The sequence below is a fragment of the Pongo abelii genome, chromosome 20 (genome assembly GCF_028885655.2).
Source record: "Pongo abelii isolate AG06213 chromosome 20, NHGRI_mPonAbe1-v2.0_pri, whole genome shotgun sequence".
Taxonomy (NCBI): domain Eukaryota; kingdom Metazoa; phylum Chordata; class Mammalia; order Primates; family Hominidae; genus Pongo; species Pongo abelii.
In genome coordinates, this window is record NC_072005.2 from 62,966,989 (window position 1) to 62,990,282 (window position 23,294).

At 44.1% G+C, this 23,294-nt stretch overlaps 2 protein-coding genes across 14 annotated transcripts in view; one reads left to right on the forward strand and one right to left on the reverse strand.

The window, feature by feature from the left end:
- Positions 1-23,294, reverse strand: part of LOC100438104 (zinc finger and SCAN domain-containing protein 5A) — a 90,851-nt gene that overhangs the window by 52,638 nt on the left and 14,919 nt on the right. The window lies entirely within an intron of this gene.
- EDDM13 (epididymal protein 13) overlaps positions 1-23,294 on the forward strand; it is a 36,597-nt gene that overhangs the window by 2,955 nt on the left and 10,348 nt on the right. The window contains exons 2-3 of the mRNA XM_054539271.1: positions 20,511-20,537; positions 21,642-21,668. Coding sequence (XP_054395246.1) covers positions 20,511-20,537; positions 21,642-21,668 — 54 coding nt within the window. The remainder of the gene's footprint in view (positions 1-20,510; positions 20,538-21,641; positions 21,669-23,294) is intronic.

Genomic DNA, 23,294 nt, shown 5'->3' on the forward strand with positions numbered 1-23,294 from the left:
TTCCCAATCAGCCTTGCAAATACCTACAGAGCAGGGGCTGAATCTGATTTATCTGTGTCTCCAGCACCAAACATGGGCCAATGCCCAGAGCATGTACCATGTGAATGTTGGTTGGATGGATGATGAATGAATGGATGTATCAATGGATGGATGGGCTGATTAGATGGGCCCGAGTAGCTTTACTGATAGCAGTGAGTGGGTCAGCTGATCTCCAGGGACACTTCTGTCTCTGGTCTTCTTGGTTATTGCACTGATCTGAGTCTAATGCTGATTTCTCTCTCTGCTCCCTGCTCCCGTTGTGAACCCGCTGGCTGATGCTTTTGTCTCCAGTTGCAACTAAAGAAAAAAGTAAGAACCATGGAACCCCCAAGTCTGTATTTTCATAGCTACCTCTCCTAAAATTCTTTTGGATCTTGCAACCTCTCTGGCAATTCTGGGGAAGGGTGGGACTTGGATCTGGTGCACAGACCTGCCATGGGGTCTGGACATGACTCAGAAAAGCAAACCACCTTTCTATTGTTGTCTTATAGTGATGCTCACAACTAAAAGAGCAGCCCTCCTTCATTCCTTTGTCTGAGGAAGAGAGGCCTATTGGGAAAATGAAGAGCATTTATCAGGGAAGAGAGATGTCGGGCAGATCTCCATTAGAATAACACCTTGGCTTATGTTTAACGCCAGCTGGTGGTTTGCAAACTTCATGGTCTTAGGGCCTCTGAACACGCTAAAAAAATTATTGAGGATCTAAAGAGCTCTTTTTTTTCCAGTGAGGGTTATTTTTATTTATTTATTTATTTATTTTTGAGGCAAGCCTCGCTTTGTCGCCCAGGCTGGAGTGTAGTGGTGCGATCTGGGTTCACTGCAACCTCTGCCTCCTGGGTTCAAGCGATTCTCCTGCCTCAGCCCCCTGAGTAGCTGGGACTACAGGCTGCATGCCACCATGCCTGGCTAATTTTGTATTTTTAGTAGAGACAGGGTTTCACCATATTGGTCAGGCTGGTCTTGAACTCCTGACCTCAGGTGATCCACCCACCTCGGCCTCCCAAAGTGCTGGGATTACAGGTGTGAGCCACCATGCCCGGCCAAAGGTTATCTTTATTGATATTTACCTTATTATAAATTAAAGGATTTTTAACTTAAAAATATTTATATTTACAAATATTACAAATATTTACAAATACAAATACATTTACAAAAACTATTTCTATTTACAAATAAGCACATAAAAAGATGCTCAACCTCATTAGCCATCAGGAAAATGGAAGCCAAAGCCACAGTGAGGTACCACTTCACACTAACCAGGGTGGAGAAATTAGAACCCTCATATGCTGCTGGTGGGAATGTGAAATGATACAGCTGCTTTGGAAAACAGTCTGGCTGTTCCTCAAAATGTTAAAACACTGAGTTACTCAGCAATTCCGCTCTAGGTATGTGCCCAAGATAAATGAAATATAAGTCCACAAAAAAACCCGTGCACAAATGTTCACAGCAGCACTATTCCTAAGAGCTAGCAAGTGGAGGTAATCCTAGAGTGCATCCATTAATGAATGGAGAAACAGAGTGTAGTCTATGCATACAATGGAATATTATTCACCCATAAAAAGAAACAAAGCTCTGATGCATTCAACAATGTGTGTGAGCCTTGAAAACATTATTCTCAGTGAAATATGCCAGTGATAAAAGATCACATATTACCTGATTCCATTTACCGTATATGAAATATTCAGGATAGGCAAATCCATAGAGACACAATGGACATTAGTGATTTCCAGGGGGTGAGGGGTGGGGGAATTTAGGGACGATGACTAAGGGGTTCAGGGTTTATTTTGGGGTGATTAAAGGCTCTAAAACTGGTGTAGTGATGGTCGTACAAGTCTGAGTATCCTACAAACCACTGAAATGGGTGAACTGCATGGTATGTGAATTATATCTCAGTAAAGCTATTATTAAAATATCTATTACTGCATTAAAAAATAAGGATAATAGAGACTCAGAAGGAAGGAGGGTGGCAGGGAGGTGAGGGATGAAAACTACCTTTTGGGTACAATGTACATTACACAGATGCTGGTGCACTAAAATCCTAGACTTCACCACTACACAAATCATCCATGTCACCAAAAACCACTTGTACCCCTAAAGCTATTGAAATTAAAAATATTTTAAAAATAAGGATAATAAATATACATACTGACATAAATAAAATGTTTTAGTGAAATGGCTATTTGTTTCCAAACCAAAAAAGTTTAGTAAGAAAGGTATTATTTTACATTTTTGCAAATCTCTTTGACGTCTAGTTTAATAGAAAACAGCTGAATTCTCATTTCTGCTTCAGTCTGTCACAATGTGCTACTTTTTTTATTTTTTAGCTTTATGTGTTTATTTATTTTGGAGACATAGTCTTGCTCTGTCGCCCAGGCTGGAGTACAGTGGCACGGTCTTGGCTCACCGCAACATCTGCCTCCCGGGTTCAAACAATTATCTTGCCTCAGCCTCCCAAGTAGCTGGGATTACAGGTGTATGCCACCACACCTGGCTAATTTTTGTATATTTAGGAGAGACAAGGTTTCACCATATTGGCCAGGCTGGTTTTGAACTCCTGACCTCAAGTGATCTGCCCACCTCGGCCTCCCAAAGTGCTGGGACTACAGGTGTGAGCCGCCCCGCCCAGCCACAATGTGCTATTTTGGTTGAAGCAAATGAAAATCTAATCTCACACAGATAAGGAGTTGGAAAAGGGAAGATCATGCAGACCCTTGTTTTAGGCAGAGTTCTCCAGAGAGACAGAACCATGAAGATATACATATAGATACATATATAGATATAGATATTAATAGAGATATTTGAGAATGAATTTGTTAGGGGAATTAGCTCACTCAGTTGTGGGGTCTGCAAGCTGGAGAACCAGGAGGACCAGTAGTGTGGCTCAGTCCAAGTCTGAAGGCCTCAAAACCAAGGAAGCTGATGGATGGTCTAACTAACTCTCAGTCTGAGGCCAATGGCCTGGGAGCTCAGGGGTCTGTTGGTTCAAGTCCTAGAATCCAAAAAGCTGGAGTACCTGGAGTTCTGACATCCAAGGCCAGGAGAAGGGCATCCCAGCTGCAGAAGGGAGAGCACGAATTGACCCTTATTCCACCTCTTGGCTTCAGCTGGGCCTCCATCCAACTGGATGGTGCTCACCCACCGTGAGGGTGGATCTTCCCTACCTAGTCTTCCAACTCACACACCAATATCCTCCAGAAACACCTTCACAGACACACCTGGGGCAGCCCAAACATTCTAATCAAATGCCAAACCACTCAGGCTTCCCTTTCAGCAGAAGACGGATGGACTCAGCGCCTATTGAAGCATTGAGAATAAGTATGTCTTACTGCTATATGGGTGCCTTAGTCAAGCTGACACCCCAAATCAACCATCACATCCCCTGAAAGGGTCTCAGGGACCACCTCCCACCCCCACCAAGTGGTCTTTGGATGATACTTTGAGAATTTCTGCTCCAAGTCACATGGAAGGGAAAAAGATCTCTTTTTTTTCCACCCCTACTAGACTGCAAGACTGTAAGTTCCTAGAGGGCAGAGACTGTACTTTCCTCATCTATTTATTCCTATAGCCCAGCAAAATTCCTAGCGCTCAGCAGGACTAAATAAATGGAAAGAGGCTTGCAAAATGGAATGCACTGTGAAAAGTTAATGTTATTATTGCAGATTGAAAGGAGATAAAAGGAACCAATATTAATTAAGCATTTAGCATGTACTGAGAATTTAAAATATGTCATGCAATTTAATTTTCAAAATAGTTAAGCGTCCCATATGGGGTCTGAGGTTTCCAAAGCTCTGAATCCTCACACTGGACCATCATCATGAGAATCACGTGGGAAATTTTAAAAATATTTAATCCCCACACCAGACCTGGTGAGCTAAAATGCCTGCAGATAAGGTTTTGGGTTTTTTATACCTAAAAAGCTAGCCTATGTTAGTTCCTTCCTATCTTCAAAAGCTGAACCTTCTAAACCTAAACAAATGCAAACATCTCATGATCCACACTATATTTGTTTCAATTTAAAATATTATGCTATTTTAATTAAAATGCTGTTTTATGTTAAATTATTTTATTAATATTTCAATTAACAAAATAGTATTTACATAAACTTTAATTACATTTAAATTACTAATTAATTATTCAATTTAAAACATCATGTTATTTTCATTTAAAATAAGATTTCTAGGGTTCAGAATTAAAGAAGTTCTCAAGGTTATACTGGAAAAAATTCCTTCCCAACCTATTCAACTCATTTCCCTTCCCCAAAAGAATCTGATATTAACTATTTCTTCCAGGTCCTTCCAGAGATATTTTATGCAAGTAGAAACAAATGTGTATTTATATATTCAAAGTCTTGTTTCTATTTTTACAAAAAAGACAGCATATTATACACACTGTTCTGTATGCACCTTACTTTTTTCACCTAATAATACTTCCAGAAGATGATTCTGTGTCAGTTCATAAGGAGTGTCCTCAACCTCCTATTTATATGTCTTTGGCTGAATAATATTTCTTGTATGGAAATCCACAATTTGTTTGACCAGTCACATACTAATGGCCACTCAGGTTGTTTTCAGTAGTTTGCTCTTTTAAACAATGCTTCAAAGAAAAATTCAGCTTACATGAAATTAGACATATAGGATATATATCAATGTAGATCTATATATTTATATCTGTAGGATTATAAATGGAAATATGTAGAATTATATCTATATATAGATATATATTTCTTTATCATCTAGATATAACCACTGTCTTAGTCTGTTTTGGGCTGCCATAACAGAATACCTGAGACTGGATAATTTATAATGAATAGAAATTTATTGGCTCATGTTTCTGGAGGCTGGGAAGTCCAAGATTGAGGGGTTGGCATCTTGTGAGAGCCTTCCTGTTGTGTCATCCTATGATGAAAGGACACAGAGAGAGAGACAGAAACAGAGACAGAGAGCTCAGAGCTTCAAGCCCTTTTATAATCAGCATTAATCTATTCATGAAAGTTGAGCCCTTGTGACCTAAATACCTCCCATTAGGCCCCACCTCCCAACACTGCTGCATTTGGGATTAAGTTTCCAACACATGCTATTTGGGGTACACAGTCAAACCATAACACATACACATTTGACCCTTGAACAATGTGAGAGTTAGGGGCACCAACCTCCAGTGCAGTTGAAAATTCACATATAACTTTTGACTTCCCCAAAACTTAACTACAAATAGCCTACTGTTGACCAGAAGACTTACTAATAAGAAAAACAGTAGATTAACACATACTTTGTATGTTACATATATTACATGCTGATTCTTACAATAAGGGAAGCTAGAGAAAAGAAAATGTTATGAAGAAAGAGAAAATATGTTTACTCGTCATTAAGTGGAAGTGGATCATTATCAAGGTCTTCATCCTTGTCATCTTCACAACGAGTAGGCTGAGCGGAAGGAGGAAGGGGAGGGGTTGGTCTTTGTCTCAGGGGTGGCAGAGGCAGAAGAAAATCCACATCTAAGTGGATAAGTATAAGTGTAACCATGTAGTTCAAACCTGTATTGTTCAAGGGTCAATGGTGTGTGTGCATATGTACACATACACATTTATTTATTTATATAAATATATATCTATAAGATTAATTTCTGAAACTGCAAAGTTAAAGAAGGGTTTCTAACACTTGTGCCACTACAATGCTATCGCTGTCTTGATCTTTGTCAAATTTATGTGACAAACTACATAAAAATAGTGTCTCATATAAAGATCGCACTCCATATAACAACAGGCAAATAAATGTTCCATGAAGGAATAAAGAAATGCATGTAAAAATTAACAGAGATGGATGATGTTAATATTAATTCCACTCTCTTCCTTGCATTTTCCATGTTGATTCACTGGCTCCTGGATCTGCTGCCCCTTCCAGTCAACTGTAAGTCATATCTCCTTCTCCCTACATAAATAGGGAGCCCGCCCTTCAACCTAGAGAAGGAAGGGAATGAAAGAGAGAGGCAAAACTGCTGACGATCACATTCAACCTGGGGCAGATTCAGATGTCCTCAATTCAAACATGACCTCTTCACCCAGAATCTGCAGATTGCTCGGGGTGGGAAGGGTGCAACTGGATGGACTTTGAGGAGGCCAACAAGCCTCTGTCATTAGGTCTAAAACTGGGTGTGCTGTCAGAGAGAAAGAGAACCTGTGTGGTGTTCTGGGAAATAGCTTTAATCAGATTTTCAGTAGGATCAATGACCCACCACAATCTAGGGGCCTTTGCTCTAGAATGTACACCTGGGTTAGATTGTGTGTATTTATTGGTGGGTTTTAGATGAGAAAAATATGGTACAGGGTGGGTAAGACGTCTTCCTTTCCCAGAATTAACATCCAGTCTCTGGTTGAGAAGTGGAGATGACACTTGGTTATTATGGAGACCTTCCTTATGCTAGAAATTCAGGTGGAGAAGGGAGGGTCTGGATTCGCCAGGCCACTGGTACCCCTGAAGTTTCTGACTTCAGGGTAAATGTGCCTCCAAAAGGGTCCAATGCACTTAGAATGAATTGCAGCTCCCCATTCTGGTTCCCTAATCTATCTCAGGACCTATGGGGTGCAATGAGATACCAAGGATGACTTAATTCCTTTCATATTCTCTCTGAACCTTCACTGGCAATATGGTTCCCACTGGCTACCATCGGTGCTGTCCTTCCTGCTGCTTGCCTGCCAACAGTGCTGAAAGGTAAGCTTCTCATTCCATCTCTTTCCCTTTGGGGTCTGTTTGCCTTTGTCCAAAAGGGATCATTGCTGCTGAACTTCGACTTATGTTTCTTCTCTGGTCTGTTCACAGCTTAGCTTCTAATAGCAGAACTAGTAAAACCAAGTGTGGAATTGTCCTTTGATGAAAAACAACAACAACAAAAGCCTTTTTACTTGTCTCCCCCCAAAGCCTCTTGCCCAGAAATTGAGCACTCTTTCATGGTCCGCACATGGCTCAAGGAAAGCTATTAGGCCCGAGAGCTCAATTCAGGTCTACCTGACATCGATAATAATATTTGGTTAGACACAATGACTTACATCTTTGCTTTCTGAGGTCAGGCAGTAAAAGCTACCCTCATCGCTGCCTATTTAATAATTCCTAGAGATAGCAATCTGGAACAAGTTAGGTGGAATGAGACCACGGCTTTGTCACTGAGTTTGCAAGACTCGGGGGGCAGAAGGCTAGGTCAGGAAGTGAGATGATGACTTGCAGAAAGGGGGCAAGGCCCACATTAGGCACCTTTGTATTTGGAACCTAATTCTGCTCCTTCCTAGGTGGGGCAATCTTAGAGAAGTCACTTCACCTCTCTGTGCCTACTTCGCAAGGTTAAATGAACTTATGGTTGCAAAACATTTTCAACTCCAGAAATCCAGACTTTACCACCTCTTTCTGATTCCATGTCCCTGCCCCCACCGCACACACATGTACACACCCTTATGTATGAATCCAATACTATTATCATCATCATTATTATTACTTACTTCATATTACTATTTCTAACTTTACTAAATGTTACCTTGAGCCAGGAGCTAGGCTAAGTACTCAATCTGCATTATCTTCCTTCTTTATTGACACAGCTCCAAACAGGAAATAATATCTCCATTTTAAAGAGCACAGAGAGTTCATTCATCATCCCAAGGCCACCCACTTAGTAAAATGTATAGCCTGGATATCAGCCATTCAATGCCCACATCAATATTCCCAACAACGTTAGGCATTAACTACCAGATGAATTTCAGTGATACCGAGAAAGGTGTTGTGAGCTCCATAAATACAGCACTTTCCACTAGCAAACCTAGTGGGATTCTTCAATATGTAGGAAGCCTTGCCCCAGTTAACGTTCCCGTTTTGTAGATGAGGAAATGGAGACTTCTAGAAGAAGTCAGAAAGATCTGAGTTTGAGTTCCTGCTTTTTCACTCACCAGCTGCACAGGTCTCTGCAAATCATGTAATTCATTGGAGGTTCACCTGTCCTCACCAGCAACATGGGGACAATATCTGATCTCAGAAGGCTGGTGTGGGGTAAACAGAAGGACAGAGTTTGGCTCCTCTTTCTAGAGGCAATAAAGGATCATCTTTTCTTCTGTTCCCAGTATGAATGAAGAATGGTTCATGATTGCTGTCCCAACCTCTTTCCCCACTTTGGACACTCTTCCCTGCATCAAATGCACGAGGGTCCTCAATAATCTCACAGTGTTCTGAGTCTCAGTCTCTGACTGCTCATCATGTATGACCCCTTGTGGATTCTACTTCCCAATCTGTTCCCAGCCTCCAGCATCTGACCTTGTTCTTGGTTTTCTGATTATGGCTTCATCTCTGTGACCTCTTGGGGACAACATTCTGGACCATGCATGTAACCCTGGCCACCACGCTGACCCTCCTGGATGGGCTGCCCTCAGGGATTGTAGGTAAGTACCTTGACACTTCACAATGCCCCTGGACTGTGCACTTTGACGGGAAATTTTGGGCTTTGCTCTAGAATGTACACCTGGGTTAGATTGTGTGTATTCATTGGTGGGTTTTAGATGAGAAAAATATGGTGCAAGGATTTTGAGCAAGGATTTCTGAGTATCTAGTCTGTGCCTGGACTCATGCTTGGGCGATGGGAGCCCAGAGGTGGATCTGATATGCTCATTCTTTATAAACTCAAAGTCTAGTGGGAAACAGAGACAAGTAAACAGAAATTAGAGACAAGTGATGCTTGCTGTAATTTTTTTTTTTTTTTTTTTTGAGACAGAGTCTCGCTCTGTCACTCAGGCTGGAGTGCAGTGGCACAATTGTGGGTCACTGCAGCCTCTGCCTCCCGGGTTCATGCCATTCTCCCACCTCAGCCTCCTGAGTAGCTGGGATTACAGGCACCCACCACCATGCCTGCCTAATTTTTGTATTTTCAGTAGAGATGCGGTTTGGCCATGTTGACCAGGCTGGTCTTGAACTCCTGACCTCAGGTGATCCACCCACCTCAGCCCCCAAAGTGCTAGGATTACAGGCCTGAGCCACTGCGCCCGGCCTTGCTATGACTGATAGAGGTAGGAACGGGGATTAAGTGGGAATAATGAGGCATCATGACTGACGTATTATAGCCACACTTCCTGAAGAAGAGTGTTTGTTACATCTGTTGAACTGGGGGAAATCCATTAATTAGGAATACTTCCTTCTGCTGCATTTGCACATCATGTGTTACGTCTTGTTCCTCAGGTCTCATGAGCAGACTGTCACCGGATGGTAAGTGTCAGGATTGTATCTTCTGAACCTGGTCTTTCTCTTGTCCGCAAGGTAATGTAGACTTATTGAGTCATTTATGCTTTTATGTAGAGTCTAAAGAACACTTCAGGTATTATCAAAGCACATGCTTTGTTTGAGCTTTGATGTAATGAAAATATTTATTGCTATGTAAGGTTACAGCTAGAATTTTGCCTAATAATTATTATGCTGTGGAGTTTTTTAAGTTTTATAAATAGCATATGCACATGGGAAAATATCGAGGAAACATAAAATGAAAGTCAAAATCATTCTCTTCACCACATTCCTGGCTCTGCTCTCTAGAAGTAAGCACCATTTCTAGTCTCACATGTATTCTCCCCAGAAATAGTCACACACGTGTATGTACATCCTCAACTCTTCAAGTTGAAAGTACTATGTGTTTTAGTGATATAACTTTACCTCTTTCAAATACCTGAAAAATGCTTCATGTGTACTCCCATAATTTAATGAGCCTCTGGTTCACGTACATTTAGTTTTTTTCCTAATATATATGTTTTTAGTTGTTTCCTTTCACCCTGTTGACTGGGATTCCTAACATATTTTGATTTGTTTTGTTTTTTAATTTTTTTTTTTTTTTTTTTTGTATTTTTAGTAGAGACAGAATTTCACTATGTCGGCCAGGCTGGTCTCGAACTCCTGACCTCGTGATCCGCCCGCCTCGGCCTCCCAAAGTGCTGGGATTACAGGCATGAGCCACCGTGCCCAGCCCAGTTTTGTTTTATTTTGTTTTGATGTTATTATAAACAGCGCTATAATGGAAATCCTTATCCAGTCATTGCTTTTTTATTTTTGCAAATTCCTATCTGTTAAGTTCCTAAAAGGGAAATGGCTGGGTCAAAGGGTATCTGTCTTTTAAATCTGGACAGATGTTTAACAAATTTGCATCTTCATATACAGCCTGTGGGGATGCTTGTTTCCCCACACCTTCAGCAGCATGGGATATTATCTAACTTTTTATTTATTTATTTAGAGATGGAGTCTCGCTCTGTTGCCCAGGCTGGAGTGCAGTGGTACGATCTCGGCTCACTGCAACCTCCGCCTCCCGGGTTCAAGGGATTCTCCTGCCTCAGCCTCTCGAGTAGCTGGGACTACAGACGCCTGCCACCACACCCGGCTAATTTTTGTATTATTAGTAGAGATGGGGTTTTACCATGTTGGCCAGGCTGGTCTTGAACTCCTGACCTCGTGATCCTCCTGCCTCAGCCTCCCAAAGTGCTGGAATTACAGGTGTGAGCCCCGCACCCGGCCCAAACTTTTTATTTTTGATAATGTGGTGGCCAAAAAAAATTCCCCCCCCCCATATTTTTTTCAGAGATGGACTGAACCCCAACAGGAGTTCCTGCTGCATCTATGCACTGCCAGAACCCACACATCTCTAATTTTTTAAATGGACATACAGCTTTTTCCTTAAGTAAATACACTTGAAAAAGTTGCTTTATACCGCTTAAGTGGTCAGCCTCATAAGGAAACAACTGTGAAGATAAATATCATGAAAACAAAACGTGATTAAATTATAACTAGACACTGTTTTCTGCCAAGGCTCTTTGTGCGAAGGTTGTTCTCACTGTTCGGTGGAAATAAAGACTAGCAAGTTTTATGAGTTAAAGATGCATTAGTGCCATTTTGAGAATTTCTCTCTGGTTGAAAGAGAATTGGAGGGAGAAAAACTTTCTCACCATGTGGTACCCAAGGAATTCAAGCTGAATCTGTGTCCACCTGAGATCTGCTCAGCGTCACTAAGCACTCATCTCTCACTGCTAGAGATGCCCGGCACAGTGAATGCTAGCTGGGCTTCCCAATACATCCATATCTGGAATTTCCACCTGCCTCCACTATTTACCAGCACACACCACCCAGGACAAGTCTGTTTTCTTCCCGGTAAACCAGGATTCGCAGCACGCACTGCACAGTGTGGTTGTGAGATTATGATAAAATGCCAGAAACACTCAGATACTAGGGAGCCGGTGAAAGTGGATTCGACTCCCTCCCACCCCCGCCATTCCATGGATTCTGGAGTCCAAAGTCTTCCTTGTGGTTTCTGTTACTCCTGTGATGACAGTTTCTGAGTTCTGTCCATCTTAGGTGGTGAAACCACCATGCACTTTCTCTGTTTTCCCATCAACCTGGAAGTAGAACTCTTCTCCTTGCCCATCAACCTGGAAGTAGAACTCTCCTCCGGGGGTTCCCCCAAGAAACGTGTTGCGGGAAACATTTTACGGAAACCTATGACTGAGTTTTGACGGACAGTGTCAGGAACAGTCAGTCCAGCCTCGAGCACATGGTTCCTCACCTTACCAACTCTGCTCACCTCTCCTTTTCTTCTCTTCCCGCCTCTCCTCCCTCCCACATTGCCTGCGGAGCTACACAGTCTCCTCCTTTTAACAAGCTCAATAATTCAGTTCTCCCCCACTCCCATCCCCCCAAATCCACCTAACCCATAAATATCAGCCCTCTGTGCACCAGAAGCTTCCTCCTTGGAATGCAGCTGGACTTTATAAAAAGCAAAACGTTCTTATTCCACATATGAAGTGCCTGCCACGAAACCAAGTACCAATCGAATGTAGCCACTGTCAGGTATAATAACGGCAGGGAGTTGAGGCAGATGTGGAGGGAGTCACAGACTCATGGGGCTAGAAATCATCTGAGTCACTAAACAGGTGGGGAAACTGAGGGCTGGAAGGAGGCAGAGCATCAGAGGCAAGGTGGCCACTAACAGTAGATTCATTCAGCACCTTAAATCAGCCAATGAATTTCCAAGTATCCTTTTGCATGGATTCTTTTAATCCTTATAACCCCTCTAAGAGGTGTAAATGCCACAGAAGCTACAGTGACCAGCTCGTCCCAGGACACTTCAGTGTTAGCTCTGAAACTTAGGCATCCTGGGAACCCCTTCAGTTCTGGGCAGACCAGGAGGGGTGGGTCTCTTATTTATGATTCCACTTTTCTGATGAGGAGACTGAGGCACAAGGAGATGGAGTGAGTTGCTGATGGTCATGAGGCTGGTGTGGCAGAGCCAAGATGGGAGCACAGGCCCAAATGGGTCCATGGTGTCCGCTGTTCTCAGGATGAAGGCTGAGGCCCTTAAGCTGACCCACAGGGGTCTGCGTCACTGAGCTCCAGATACTCTCCAGCCACGTCTTGTACCATGATCACCTACCATCATGCCCCTGAGGTGGGCTCCTTCAAGCTCCCCGCAGCTGCAGGCTCCATCCCGCCCAGGAAGACGCCCACATTGTTTCCTGCCTCCTCTTCCAAATTTCTTCACCCAGCTAACCCCTGCTCATCTTCCAGGTCTCAGACACAACAACACTTCCCTCAAGATGCCTCCCCTGGTGTCCCCGCAAGGTCAGCAACCATCATCCCCTTATAGGTTCCCACGGAACCCAGCAGGTCTACCCAGAATACTCATCCCACCGAAACCCCACTTTTGATGTCTTTGCTGTCTGCTTCTCTCTGACTAGTCTGTGAGCTCCCTGAGCAGCTGGGTCTGGCCTGCCTTGCTTTCCACTGCACCCTCCATACCTTGTGTGATGCCCAGCACACATGACATGCCTCATAAATATTTGTTAGAAGGCGTGATTGAATGCTTAAGTCTGTGTCTTCACCCGTAAAATGAGTGAGTTGGGTTGCCTCATCTCCAGTAGCATTTCCACCTCTGCTCTCCTCTGACTGGTCAGGGATGCTTAGTCAGTGGTGTCTGGGACCCGTGTCTTAATGGTGATTTCTCTCTCTACTCTGCCCCTCCATTGCAACCTGGGCTGCCTACATTCTCGCCTCCAGATAGGACAGAAGAAGAAAGTAAGTACTGTGACAGTTTTTGTCTCTGAAATTAGATTCTCATAACCACCGCTGGGCCTTCAAACTCCTTTAAGAAAATGCTAGGGAAGGGTTGGTCCAGGCCCCAGTGTTTAGCCATTTGCCTGGCATCAGGAGCATCATCAGTACAGATTCTGCCAAAGAATCTAAGCTATGCTGTGCTGGTAAATGTCTAACAACCACCTCTGCAAGGGGAGAGTGGGAAAGGGAGCCCTGGTTTGTAGTGACCGCCACTTCCCATGGTGTAAATACTCTGACCATGCCTGATTTCAGGATGCTAAGGGTCTGAGAGCTGCATTGGACAATTCCTAAATTTTAGTAATTGTCTCTTGTAAGCTAGCTTCAGCACCTCACTAAGTGTAAGCTATGTCTTTTTTTTATTTGGTGTAGAAATTGCTCCAATGTGAGGGAGCTTACCCCATTCATTCCTCCAAAGGAAAAGTGATAGTCTGGGGGAGAGAAAGGGGCCAGGCCCTTTACAGAGGGGAGGGGAAATTTCAAGGAAGAAAGATGGTGGAGCAGTCTCTTTGGAAGACAGACGTATTTATACTCTAGTTCGGGTAAGATGGAGAGAGACCCCTCTTCCCATGAGTACTGATCCTCGAGGCCAAAGACTTGTCCATCTTTTAGTACATGTCCTAGAAAACCGTATGGCACATAATTGGACCACAAAAATGTTTCTCTTGTGTGTGGTGGTCTGTTTGTTTGTTTTTGGTTTTTTTTGAGATGGGTTCTCACTTTGTTGCCTAGGCTGGAGTGCAGTAGTGCAATCATAGCTTACTGCAACTTAGACTCCCCAGGCTCAAGCAATCCTCCTGCCTCAGCCTCCTGAGTAGCTGAGACTACAGGTGAACACCACCAAACTCAGCTAATATTTTACATTTTTGTAGAGACAGGGTCTCACCATGTTGCTCAGGCTGATCTCGAACTCTTGGGCTCAAGCAATCTTCCCAGCTCAGCCTGCCAAAGTGCTGGGATTACAGACAGGACACCACTTCTGACCCTCACAAATGTTTCTTGTCCTCTAATTCATGTTATTTTTGCTAATTAGAAGGAGTTGAAGAAAACTAATACTGGAGAACCTGCCTCTATTATATAACTGAATTCTCCCAAGAGCACTGGTCAAATGGAGCCCAAGTTATAAAGAGTGGTTTCCCCAAACTGGCTAATTATCTGAAACTTTTTCAAAAAGACAGATTGCTTTGTTCTACCTGGACCTTCTGCATAAGAATACCAAGGGGTGGGTCCCAGGAATCTGTCCTTTCAAAAGATTTCTCAGGTGCTTCTGATGGTTTGGCTCAGATGGTTTGAGAACTACTGAGATAAAGTAGGACTCAGCAAACTCCAGACAGGCCCACTGCTTGTTTTTATAAATAAAGTTTTATTGACACACAATCACACCCATTCATTTAGGTATTATTTGTAGTTGTCTTTGTGCTCTAATGGCAGAGCTGCATAGTTGTGACTGGGGCCATGTGGCCTGCAAAGCCTACACTATTTACTGTCTGACCCTTTAGAGGTCAGACATTTGTTGACCTCTGAGCTAGAGCAGTGCTTCTCAGGGTCTTTGTTTAAAATTAGGGCCTAGGACCCTACTTCATATCTAAAGAAGGAGGATGTCTGTGATGGAACTCTAAGCTCTTGAGTTTGCTTCCCAAATGGTGATTCTTTGGGTTGGACACGGTGGCTCATGCCTATAATCCCAGCACTTTGGGTGGCTGAGGTGGGAGGAAGGCTTGAGCCCAGGAGTTTAAGATCAGCCTGGGCAACATAGGGAGACCCCTTCTCTATGAAATATAAATACATAAACAGTTTAAAATAGTTTTACAATATTGAATGGAGGAATAATTGAATGTCCTATACTGCTGATTCTATTCTCTTGCTCACTCTTCTCCACACTGACTCCCCGAATGCTGGTTCTGCTACTTCCTCCAGTAAAAAGTAAGTTATTTTTCCTTTCCTATGGGTCACTTGGAAGTTTTCAGATGCTGGGAAGAAGAGGCAACAATAAAAAGAAGGGAATCTTTGGATAGTTCTTCTCAATGTAGAACACAAGTTGAAAGGGACCCTCCATCTGCTGCTCCCCTCTCTGAAGGGGTTTCAGGGTGGGCTGCAAGCCCCAGATTGTGTGGAGAGCTGCGAGGGTCTGTCTGGGGTACGGTGGGTCTGGGGCTACATGCAGGACTGAGTATGTGAGCCCTTGGCATATCACGTCCCTGAGCTCAAAGGACCATTGCCCCAGAAGACAAGAAAGCATTGAGTTGTACATATTTGTTGGGAGGCCCATTGAGAAGAGAACCAAAGAGGGGTGCCTTGCTCCTTCCTCAAGCGCTCTCACTCCTGACCCTCAGGGGAGAAATGAGAGAGAACCCTGGAGACTCAAAGGGATGCTCTAGTATCTTCCTAATCTCTGGAAGATGAATCCCCATGGAAACTGAATACCTGGGGCTTCTGTCCACCTGGATTAACGTGTCTCTAAAGGAGTAAAGTCTCAAAGAAGCATCTCGAGTCACCCACTCTGGGCCCCAGCCTATCGCATTAAATCTGGGAGACACTTCATTTCTCTTTTTTGGGAAGGTCTGTTTTGAGAACCACAGGGTGGGGGGAGCTAGGAAGAAGGTGTTATTAACTTCCTTCTCTTCCTGTACTCTCGGTGGCCTCCACTGGTGCCCAACAACGCCCACTGGATCTTCTGCTCCTGGCACCTCATCTCAACAGCACTGAAACGTAAGAGTCTTTTTTCACATTTGACCCCTTCTGTTTTGCTCCTGTTCTCATCTCTGCCAAGGGAGGTCCACTCTTAGCCATGGATCAACCCTCAGCTTTTGACTATCTTTTTTTTTTAAACTCAAGGACTGGGAAAAAATAGCTATAATACCACCATCTTCAAATAGATGGGGTGTCTCATGGAAACCAATCCCTCCTCGAATCAGGCATTCATATAATGCCTTGATGATGATGGTGATGACAGTGATGGAAATTTACAAAGAGCTTTCTAGGTGCCAGGCGCGAGGCACCAGAGCAGCACTTTTCAATGTGTTATGTGTAGTTATTCCCCACAGCTTCTTCACAAGGCAAGTATTATTCATCTGCACTTGACTGAGGTACAAACGTTAGGTAACTAGGTCAAGGCTGGGCATCCCAGTGGTGACGGTGGGTTACGGATCCTGGGCTGTGTGATTCAGCAGCTTAACCACAGTGCTGTGCTGCCTTCCACTGTTGGGTGGCTCAGACTCATTTTCCCCAAGAACACTGCTGACCATTTCATCATGCTGTGCCCTGAAAAAGGCACTGTTTGCCACATGTGGGTAACACACATTTTTTAAAAAGTCTTGAAATGGCAGTAAAATATACAAAACATGAAATTTACCATTGTAACTTGTTTTCATTTTTTAGAGACAGGATCTCGTTCTGTTGTCCAGGCTGGAGCGCAGTGGTGCAGACCTCCTGGGCTCAAGCGATCCTTCTTTCTTAGCCTCCTGAGGAGCTGGGACTACAGGTGTGCATCACCACACCTAGCTAATTATTTTTTGTTTGTTTATTTTTACTTTTTTGTTTTACTTTTTCTTTTTTTAACTTTTTTTTTTACTTTTTTGTTTTGCTTTGTTGCCCAGGCTGGTCTTCAATTCCTGGACTCAAGCAATCCTCCTACCTCAGCCTCCCAAAGCATTGGGATTACAGGCATGAGCCACTGCACCCACCTTAACCACTTTAAAGTGTGTGATTTAGTGGCACTTGGTACACTCACAATGGTGTGCAACCATCACCACTGACTCCAGAACTTTATAATCACTGCCCCACCAAAAAAAAAATACCCATTAAACAGTCAGTCCCCATTCTCCCTCTGACCTCAGCCCTGGCAACCACCATTTCACTTTCTGTCTCTGCAAGTTTGAGGATTCTAGGTACCTCATAGAAGTGGAATCATACACGGTGTGGTCTTTTGTGTCTGGCTTCATCACTCAGCACAGTGTCCTCAAGGTTCAGCCACACTGTGGCCTGTGACACTGCTTCATTCCTTTTCATGGCTGAGTAATACTCCATTGCATGGATAGACTGCATTTTTTAATCCAATCATCCACTGATAGAATTTTGGGTTGATTCTACCTTTTGGCTGAGGACACACTCTTCTCTTTTGGTCCACATTCAAAACCATCTAAACCCCAGTTCTGAGACACCATCCTGTCCATGCCCCACACCCACCTCCAAATCCTACTTCTATGCAGCTTGAGCCTCAATGAAACCCAAGACATCCAGATCTGAAAAAAAAAAATTGAAAAATGGTATCCTGCAGCTCAAGAGCACGTTCTGGGTACCAGGCATGGTTGTAAGTGCTTGACTCATGACAGTCCCCAAGTCATCGTCCTTGTTTTACAACTGAGAACACTGTGGTAAGAGAGGGAGAGTCGCTTGCTCATGGTCACACAGCCAGTCAGGTGCAGAGAATAACTTAAGCCCAGTCTGGATCCCAAACAGTGCTATTAAACAATGCAAACTTGACAGTGTTTAATGCGGCTCAGACTAACGAGGTCCCTGCCTCATCCCTACACTGGAAGTATTATCATTATAATTGTATGTTGTATATATTGTAAGGAAGATAAAATTAGGCTAAGAAAGGGAAAGAGGAACTGGCAGAGAGTGTGCACTGTGGGCACCGGTCCTGACTGCACCACTTTCTAGTTCTGTGGGCTTCGGACCCTCGCCTCCTGAAAGGCTCAGCCCCCTGGTCTGTACAATGCACATCATAGTTCCAGCCTCATATGGTTGTGAGGAGTAAACAGGATCATGCACTTGGCAGGATGATTCCCAACTGGGGAGATTTTGCCCCGCAGGGGACACTTGGCAATGCCTGGAGATATTTTTGGTTGTCAGGACTCAGGGAGGTGGTAGGGGAGGCTAACGGCATCTAATGGCGGGAGTCTCAAGATGTTGCTAAACATCCTACAGTGCACAGGAAACCCCACCCCCACAACAAAAAAACTATCCAGTCCCAAATGTCACTCGTCCGGAGGTTGAAAAACCCTCGCTGAATAAAATGTCTGGCACGCGATAAGAGCTCAACAAGGGGCTGTGAGGACCACCTCATTTACCTTTGTTCTGAACACTCCCATGTCTGCAGGAAACCCCTCTGCCCTGCTCCTTTCGTTCCTTTTCCCAGGCCCTTCTCCAGCCTCCGTCCTCATGCTGCACTGACAGCACTTTGCAAACTGAAAGCAGACCCAGCCCTGCTCCAGTAACAAGCAAAAGCCAAACCCAGCAGGAAAATCCCAAACACCTGCCTAAGGGCCCACCAGGTGCCAAGCTCTGTGCTGGGCGATTCACGTGTGCTCTTTCTCCCGGACCCTCACATTAACCCAGGATGCAAGTGGTTCAGTGGAGACAGTCTGGATTTTAAGGCAAAGAGGCCTGGGTGGGAACTCTACTCCCATCATCTGTAATGTGGGTGTAACCTACCCAAACTCCCTTAGAATCTATTTTCCTACCTGATTAATGGAGATAATATTTTTTGCTTGTTTGAGAATTCAATGATATAAAGCAGGGATCAATCCGCATTTTTTTTTCTTTTTTCTGTAAAGCGCCAAATAGTAAATATCTTAGGCTTTGAGGGCCAGGTGGTCTCTACTGCCACTCACTACTCAGTGCTGCCTTTGTGGCCTGAAAGCAGCCACAGACAACACACAGTGAATGGGCATGGCTGTGTGCCAGTAAAACTTTATTTACAAAAGCAGTAGACAACACATTGTGAATGGGCATGGCTCTGTTGCAATAAAACTTCATCTACAAAAGCAAGTGTCAGGATGTCCACCCACTGATGAATGGGTAAATAAAATGTGTCTATTCATACAACGGAATGTTATTCAGCCACAAAGAAAGTGCTGACACAGGACACAACGTGCCTTGAAAACACAGTGCTCAGTGAAAGAAGCCAGACACAAAAGCACATAGGGTATGACTCTATCTCTACGACATGTCCACAGCAGGGAAGTCCACAGATAGGGAAAGCAGTTCAGTGGTTGTCTAGGACTGTGGGAGAGGGGGGTAAGCCCAGAGAGAGGGGGAGTGACTGCTCAGGGGCACCGGGTTTGGAGGCAATGGCCAACGGGTACACAGTTTCTTTTTGGGGTGATGAAAATGTTCTAAAATGATTGTGGTGATGGACGCACAGTTTTGTGAATGTACTAAAAAATACTGTCTTGTACACTTGATGGGTGAATCGTAAGTTATGTGAATTATATTAATATACCAGTCAAGTTGTTAAGAAAAAAAAAAAGTTCAGAAAACAACAACAGGTGGTGGGAAGGAATATGCCACCTCTGGATGAGTATGTAGGTGCCTACATTAGAGTGACACAAAATATACGGAAAAAAGGCCCGGCGTGGTAGCTCATGCCTGTAATCCCAGCACTTTGGGAGGCCGAGGCAGGCGGATCACCTCAGGTCAGGAGTTCTAGACCAGCCTGGCCAACATGGTGAAACCTCCATCTCTACTAAAAATACAAAAATTAGCCGGGTGTGTTTGCGGGTGCCTGTGGTCCCAGCTACTCAGGAGGCTGAGGCAGGAGAATCGCTTGAACCTGGGAGGCAGAGGTTGCAGTGAGCCGAGATCGTGCCACTGCACCCCAGCTTGGGCAACAGAATGAGACTCCATCTAAAAAACAAAAAACAAAACAAAAACAAACAGAAGAGATGGGAATGGCGTGGCGGCTTCCTTCCCAGCCTAACCTTGCCGCTGTGCAAATCCTGCAAGTCACTGCACATCCCCTCCAACCCACATGAAGCAGCCTCTGACTGTTCTGCCCTGTTCACTGCGGCATGTCCTGACTACTCAGCACGACCCACCCAGGGCTCTGCTCTCCTGTGCTCTCATTGCTCTGTCTTCTGATGTTGTGATTTTTCCCTACATGTGGCCTCCTCTTCCATGGCTGCTTGGAACTCCACACTCTGGGCCTGTTCTGCTCCCCTGACCTGTCTTGCTTCCTGGACCCCATCTCCTTCTGGATGGACAACATCAGAGATCCTAGGTAATGCCTCCCTCCATGCCTGCCCCAGGACTCTGTGGGAAGCTGGTTTGGGAGGAATGCTTTTTAGGGCTGGGCAGGGTGGTGGAAAGCTGAAAGATGGATCTGACAAGCTCACACCCTCACATCAACTCACAGTCTAGTGGAGGTGGGGAGATGGACAAGTAACAGGCAGTTAAATTATAACAGGAATCTGTGTGGCACAGGAGGGAGGTAGCAGTGGGGACAGTGTGCAAGAGGACGATGCAGGCAATCCAGCAGGACTTCTTGGAGGAGGAGTGGCTTGGGGTGAGCCTGCTGGATCTGCTGGTCTGGAAGTGTTTATCATGCTGCCCTTTCTGACTCGCGTTGTATGCCCCTGTCTTCCTTAGGGTTGCTGAGCCTCCAAGTACTGCATGGTAAGTCTGGTGACTGTGCTATTTTGTGTTCACTCCTGTGCACAGAAATATAGAAGTACTGGTTTTTTCTATGGTGGGGGGGCGGGCCTTAAATGTCATCAGACCCTACACTCTTTATCCGTATCATCATCTGCATCATAAATGTTTAACATGTTTTTATTTGTCCAACAGATATTAACTGATGTTAGCTCTCCTGTACCGAATGTTGTTCTAGGTGTTAGAGATGCAGCAGAGGATAAAACAGACAGAATTCCGTGACCAAGTGACACTTGTACTCCAGTAAGAGGAGAAAAAACAAAGAGCAGTAGTTATAGGTCTGCTGGAGGCTATTATGTCCTATGGAGACAACAGAGTAATGGAGATGGAAACGCAGTGCGGGAAAGTCAAGTTTTTTGACTGGGCGTGGTGGCTCACGCCTGTAATCCCAGCACTTTGGGAGGCCGAGGTGGGTGGATCACCTGAGGTCAGAAGTTCGAGACCAGCCTGGCCAACATGGTGAAACTCCGTCTCTACTAAACTACAAACAATTATTTTGAAACGAATTTTGTAAAAATAGAAAAAATTAGCTGGGCATGGTGGTGTACACCTGTAATCCTAGCAACTCGGGAGGCTGAGGCAGGAAAATCGCTTGAACCTGGGAAGCAATGGTTGCAGTGAGCTGAGATCATGCCATTGCACTCCAGCCTGGGTGACAAGAGCAAAACTCTGTCTCAAAAAAAAAAAAAAAAAAGTTTTTAAAGGGCGATCAGGGAACATGACATTTGAGCAAAGGCTTGAAGAAGAAGGGCAGGTGAGCCAGAGATAACTGGAGGAAAGGCATTCCAGGAAGAGAGAACAGTATATGCAAAGGCCCTGAGGCAGATGAGTCCCTGGGATCCAGGGACACAAGGAGACTAACTTTATTCTCTTCTCATTCGAGGCACCTGGAAGCACTATTTAGAGTTTGGTCTCCATCCACTTCATAATTCACCTGATGGTTTCTTTTCTTTTCCTTTCTTTTCTCCTCCTCTTCCTCTTCCTCCCTCCCTCTCTCCCTCCCTTTCTTCCTTTCCTCTTCCTCCTCCTCTTCCTGCTTCTTTTTCTCTTCCACCTCTTCATTTTTAGAAGAAACAAGTGGCTGCAAGGAGGAAGGTAAGTGCATGAGGTCGTACCATTCCTCATCTACAGGACAGTGTGTCCCTTCAGTCTGGGCTATGATAAAGCCTTAGGAGAGAAGATTTCAGGGAATCAAGGCCCTACAGGGGCTTTGGTACCTAAGAGGCTGCCTTCCTGAAGGGCATCCAAAGTCTGCAAGCCACTTGCCCCTGTTACACTGCTCATGGGCATTGAGGAGACCCAACATACTGAGATGTGAGTGGGAGACATTTCTATCCCAGCTGCTGCTTCTGTGGACAGTGAGTCCTCTCTTCCTGACATAGAAATTACCAAGCTAAGTCCTGGGTGATAGGACTGAGGGCTGGAAAACCAGAAAATAGCAGCAAGCCACCAAGTGATCCAGATGGTGGAGATGAGCGCTTTAAAGTAGGCAGAGCCGGGCATGGTGGCAGCACCTGTGGTCCCAGCTACCCAGGAAGCTGAGGCAGGAGGATTATTTGAGCTGGGGAGATGGAGGATGCAGTGAGCCGTGATCGTGTCACCGCATCCAGCCTGGGTAACTGAGCAAGTCTCAAAAAAAAAAAAAAAAAGCCAGAACAACACTAATGGTTGGTTCTTTTGAAAAGCGTAATACAAATTTAATCCTCTAGCATTACTGATAAGAAAAAATAGAGGAGAAACAAATTGCCAATATTTGGAAGGAAGAAGAGAGCATCATAGCAGATCTTGCAGGTAACAAAATAACAATAAGGTGATCACTGGAGAAACTTTATGCCAATAAAATTGAAAGTTTAGATAAAATGGACAAAATCCCAAAAAAACGTAAATTACCAAAAACAAATGAAATGATATAAAAAATCTGGGCTGGGCGTGGTGGCTCACGCCTGTAATCCCAGCACTTTGGGAGGCCGAGGCAGGCGGATCACGAGGTCAAGAGATCAAGACCATCCCGCCCAACACGGTGAAACCCTGGCTGGTGAAACCCCGTCTCTACTAAAAATACAAAAAAATTAGCCGGGCGTGGTGGCGGGCTCCTGTAGTCCCAGCTACTTGGGAGGCTGAGGCAGGAGAATCACTTGAACCTGGGATGTGGAGCTTGCAGTGAGCCGAGATGGTGCCACTGTACTCCAGACTGGCAACAGAGCAAGACTGCATCTCAAAAAAAAAAAAAAAAAAAAAAAAAACCTCAATAATCCTCTATTAAAGAAATGCCATTGGTAATTAAATAGCTTTACCACACACAAAAAAGTCTTTCAGGATCAAGTTAGCTTTAATAGTGAATTAAAAGGAAGAAATCACATTGATCTTACAGGAAATCTTCCAGAAAATTAAAAACAGTCATTTCCCAACTCGGTTTTAGGACAGAATAACCTTGATAAAAGATCTGACAAATATGAAAAAGGAAAATTTCAGGCCAATCTTTCCCATAAATATAGATGCAAAATCCTAGACTAAATATTAGCAAGTCCAATTTGGCAATATATTTTAAAGAATCACGACTAAATTCACTTTATTCCAACAATGCAACAATGGTTTAATAGGTAAAAACCAATATATGGTATTCCCACCTTATTAACATAAAAGAAAACAAGCACATTATCATTTCAGTAGATACAGAAAAAGAATATGGTAAGATTTTACAGTTTATATGATTTTTTTTGA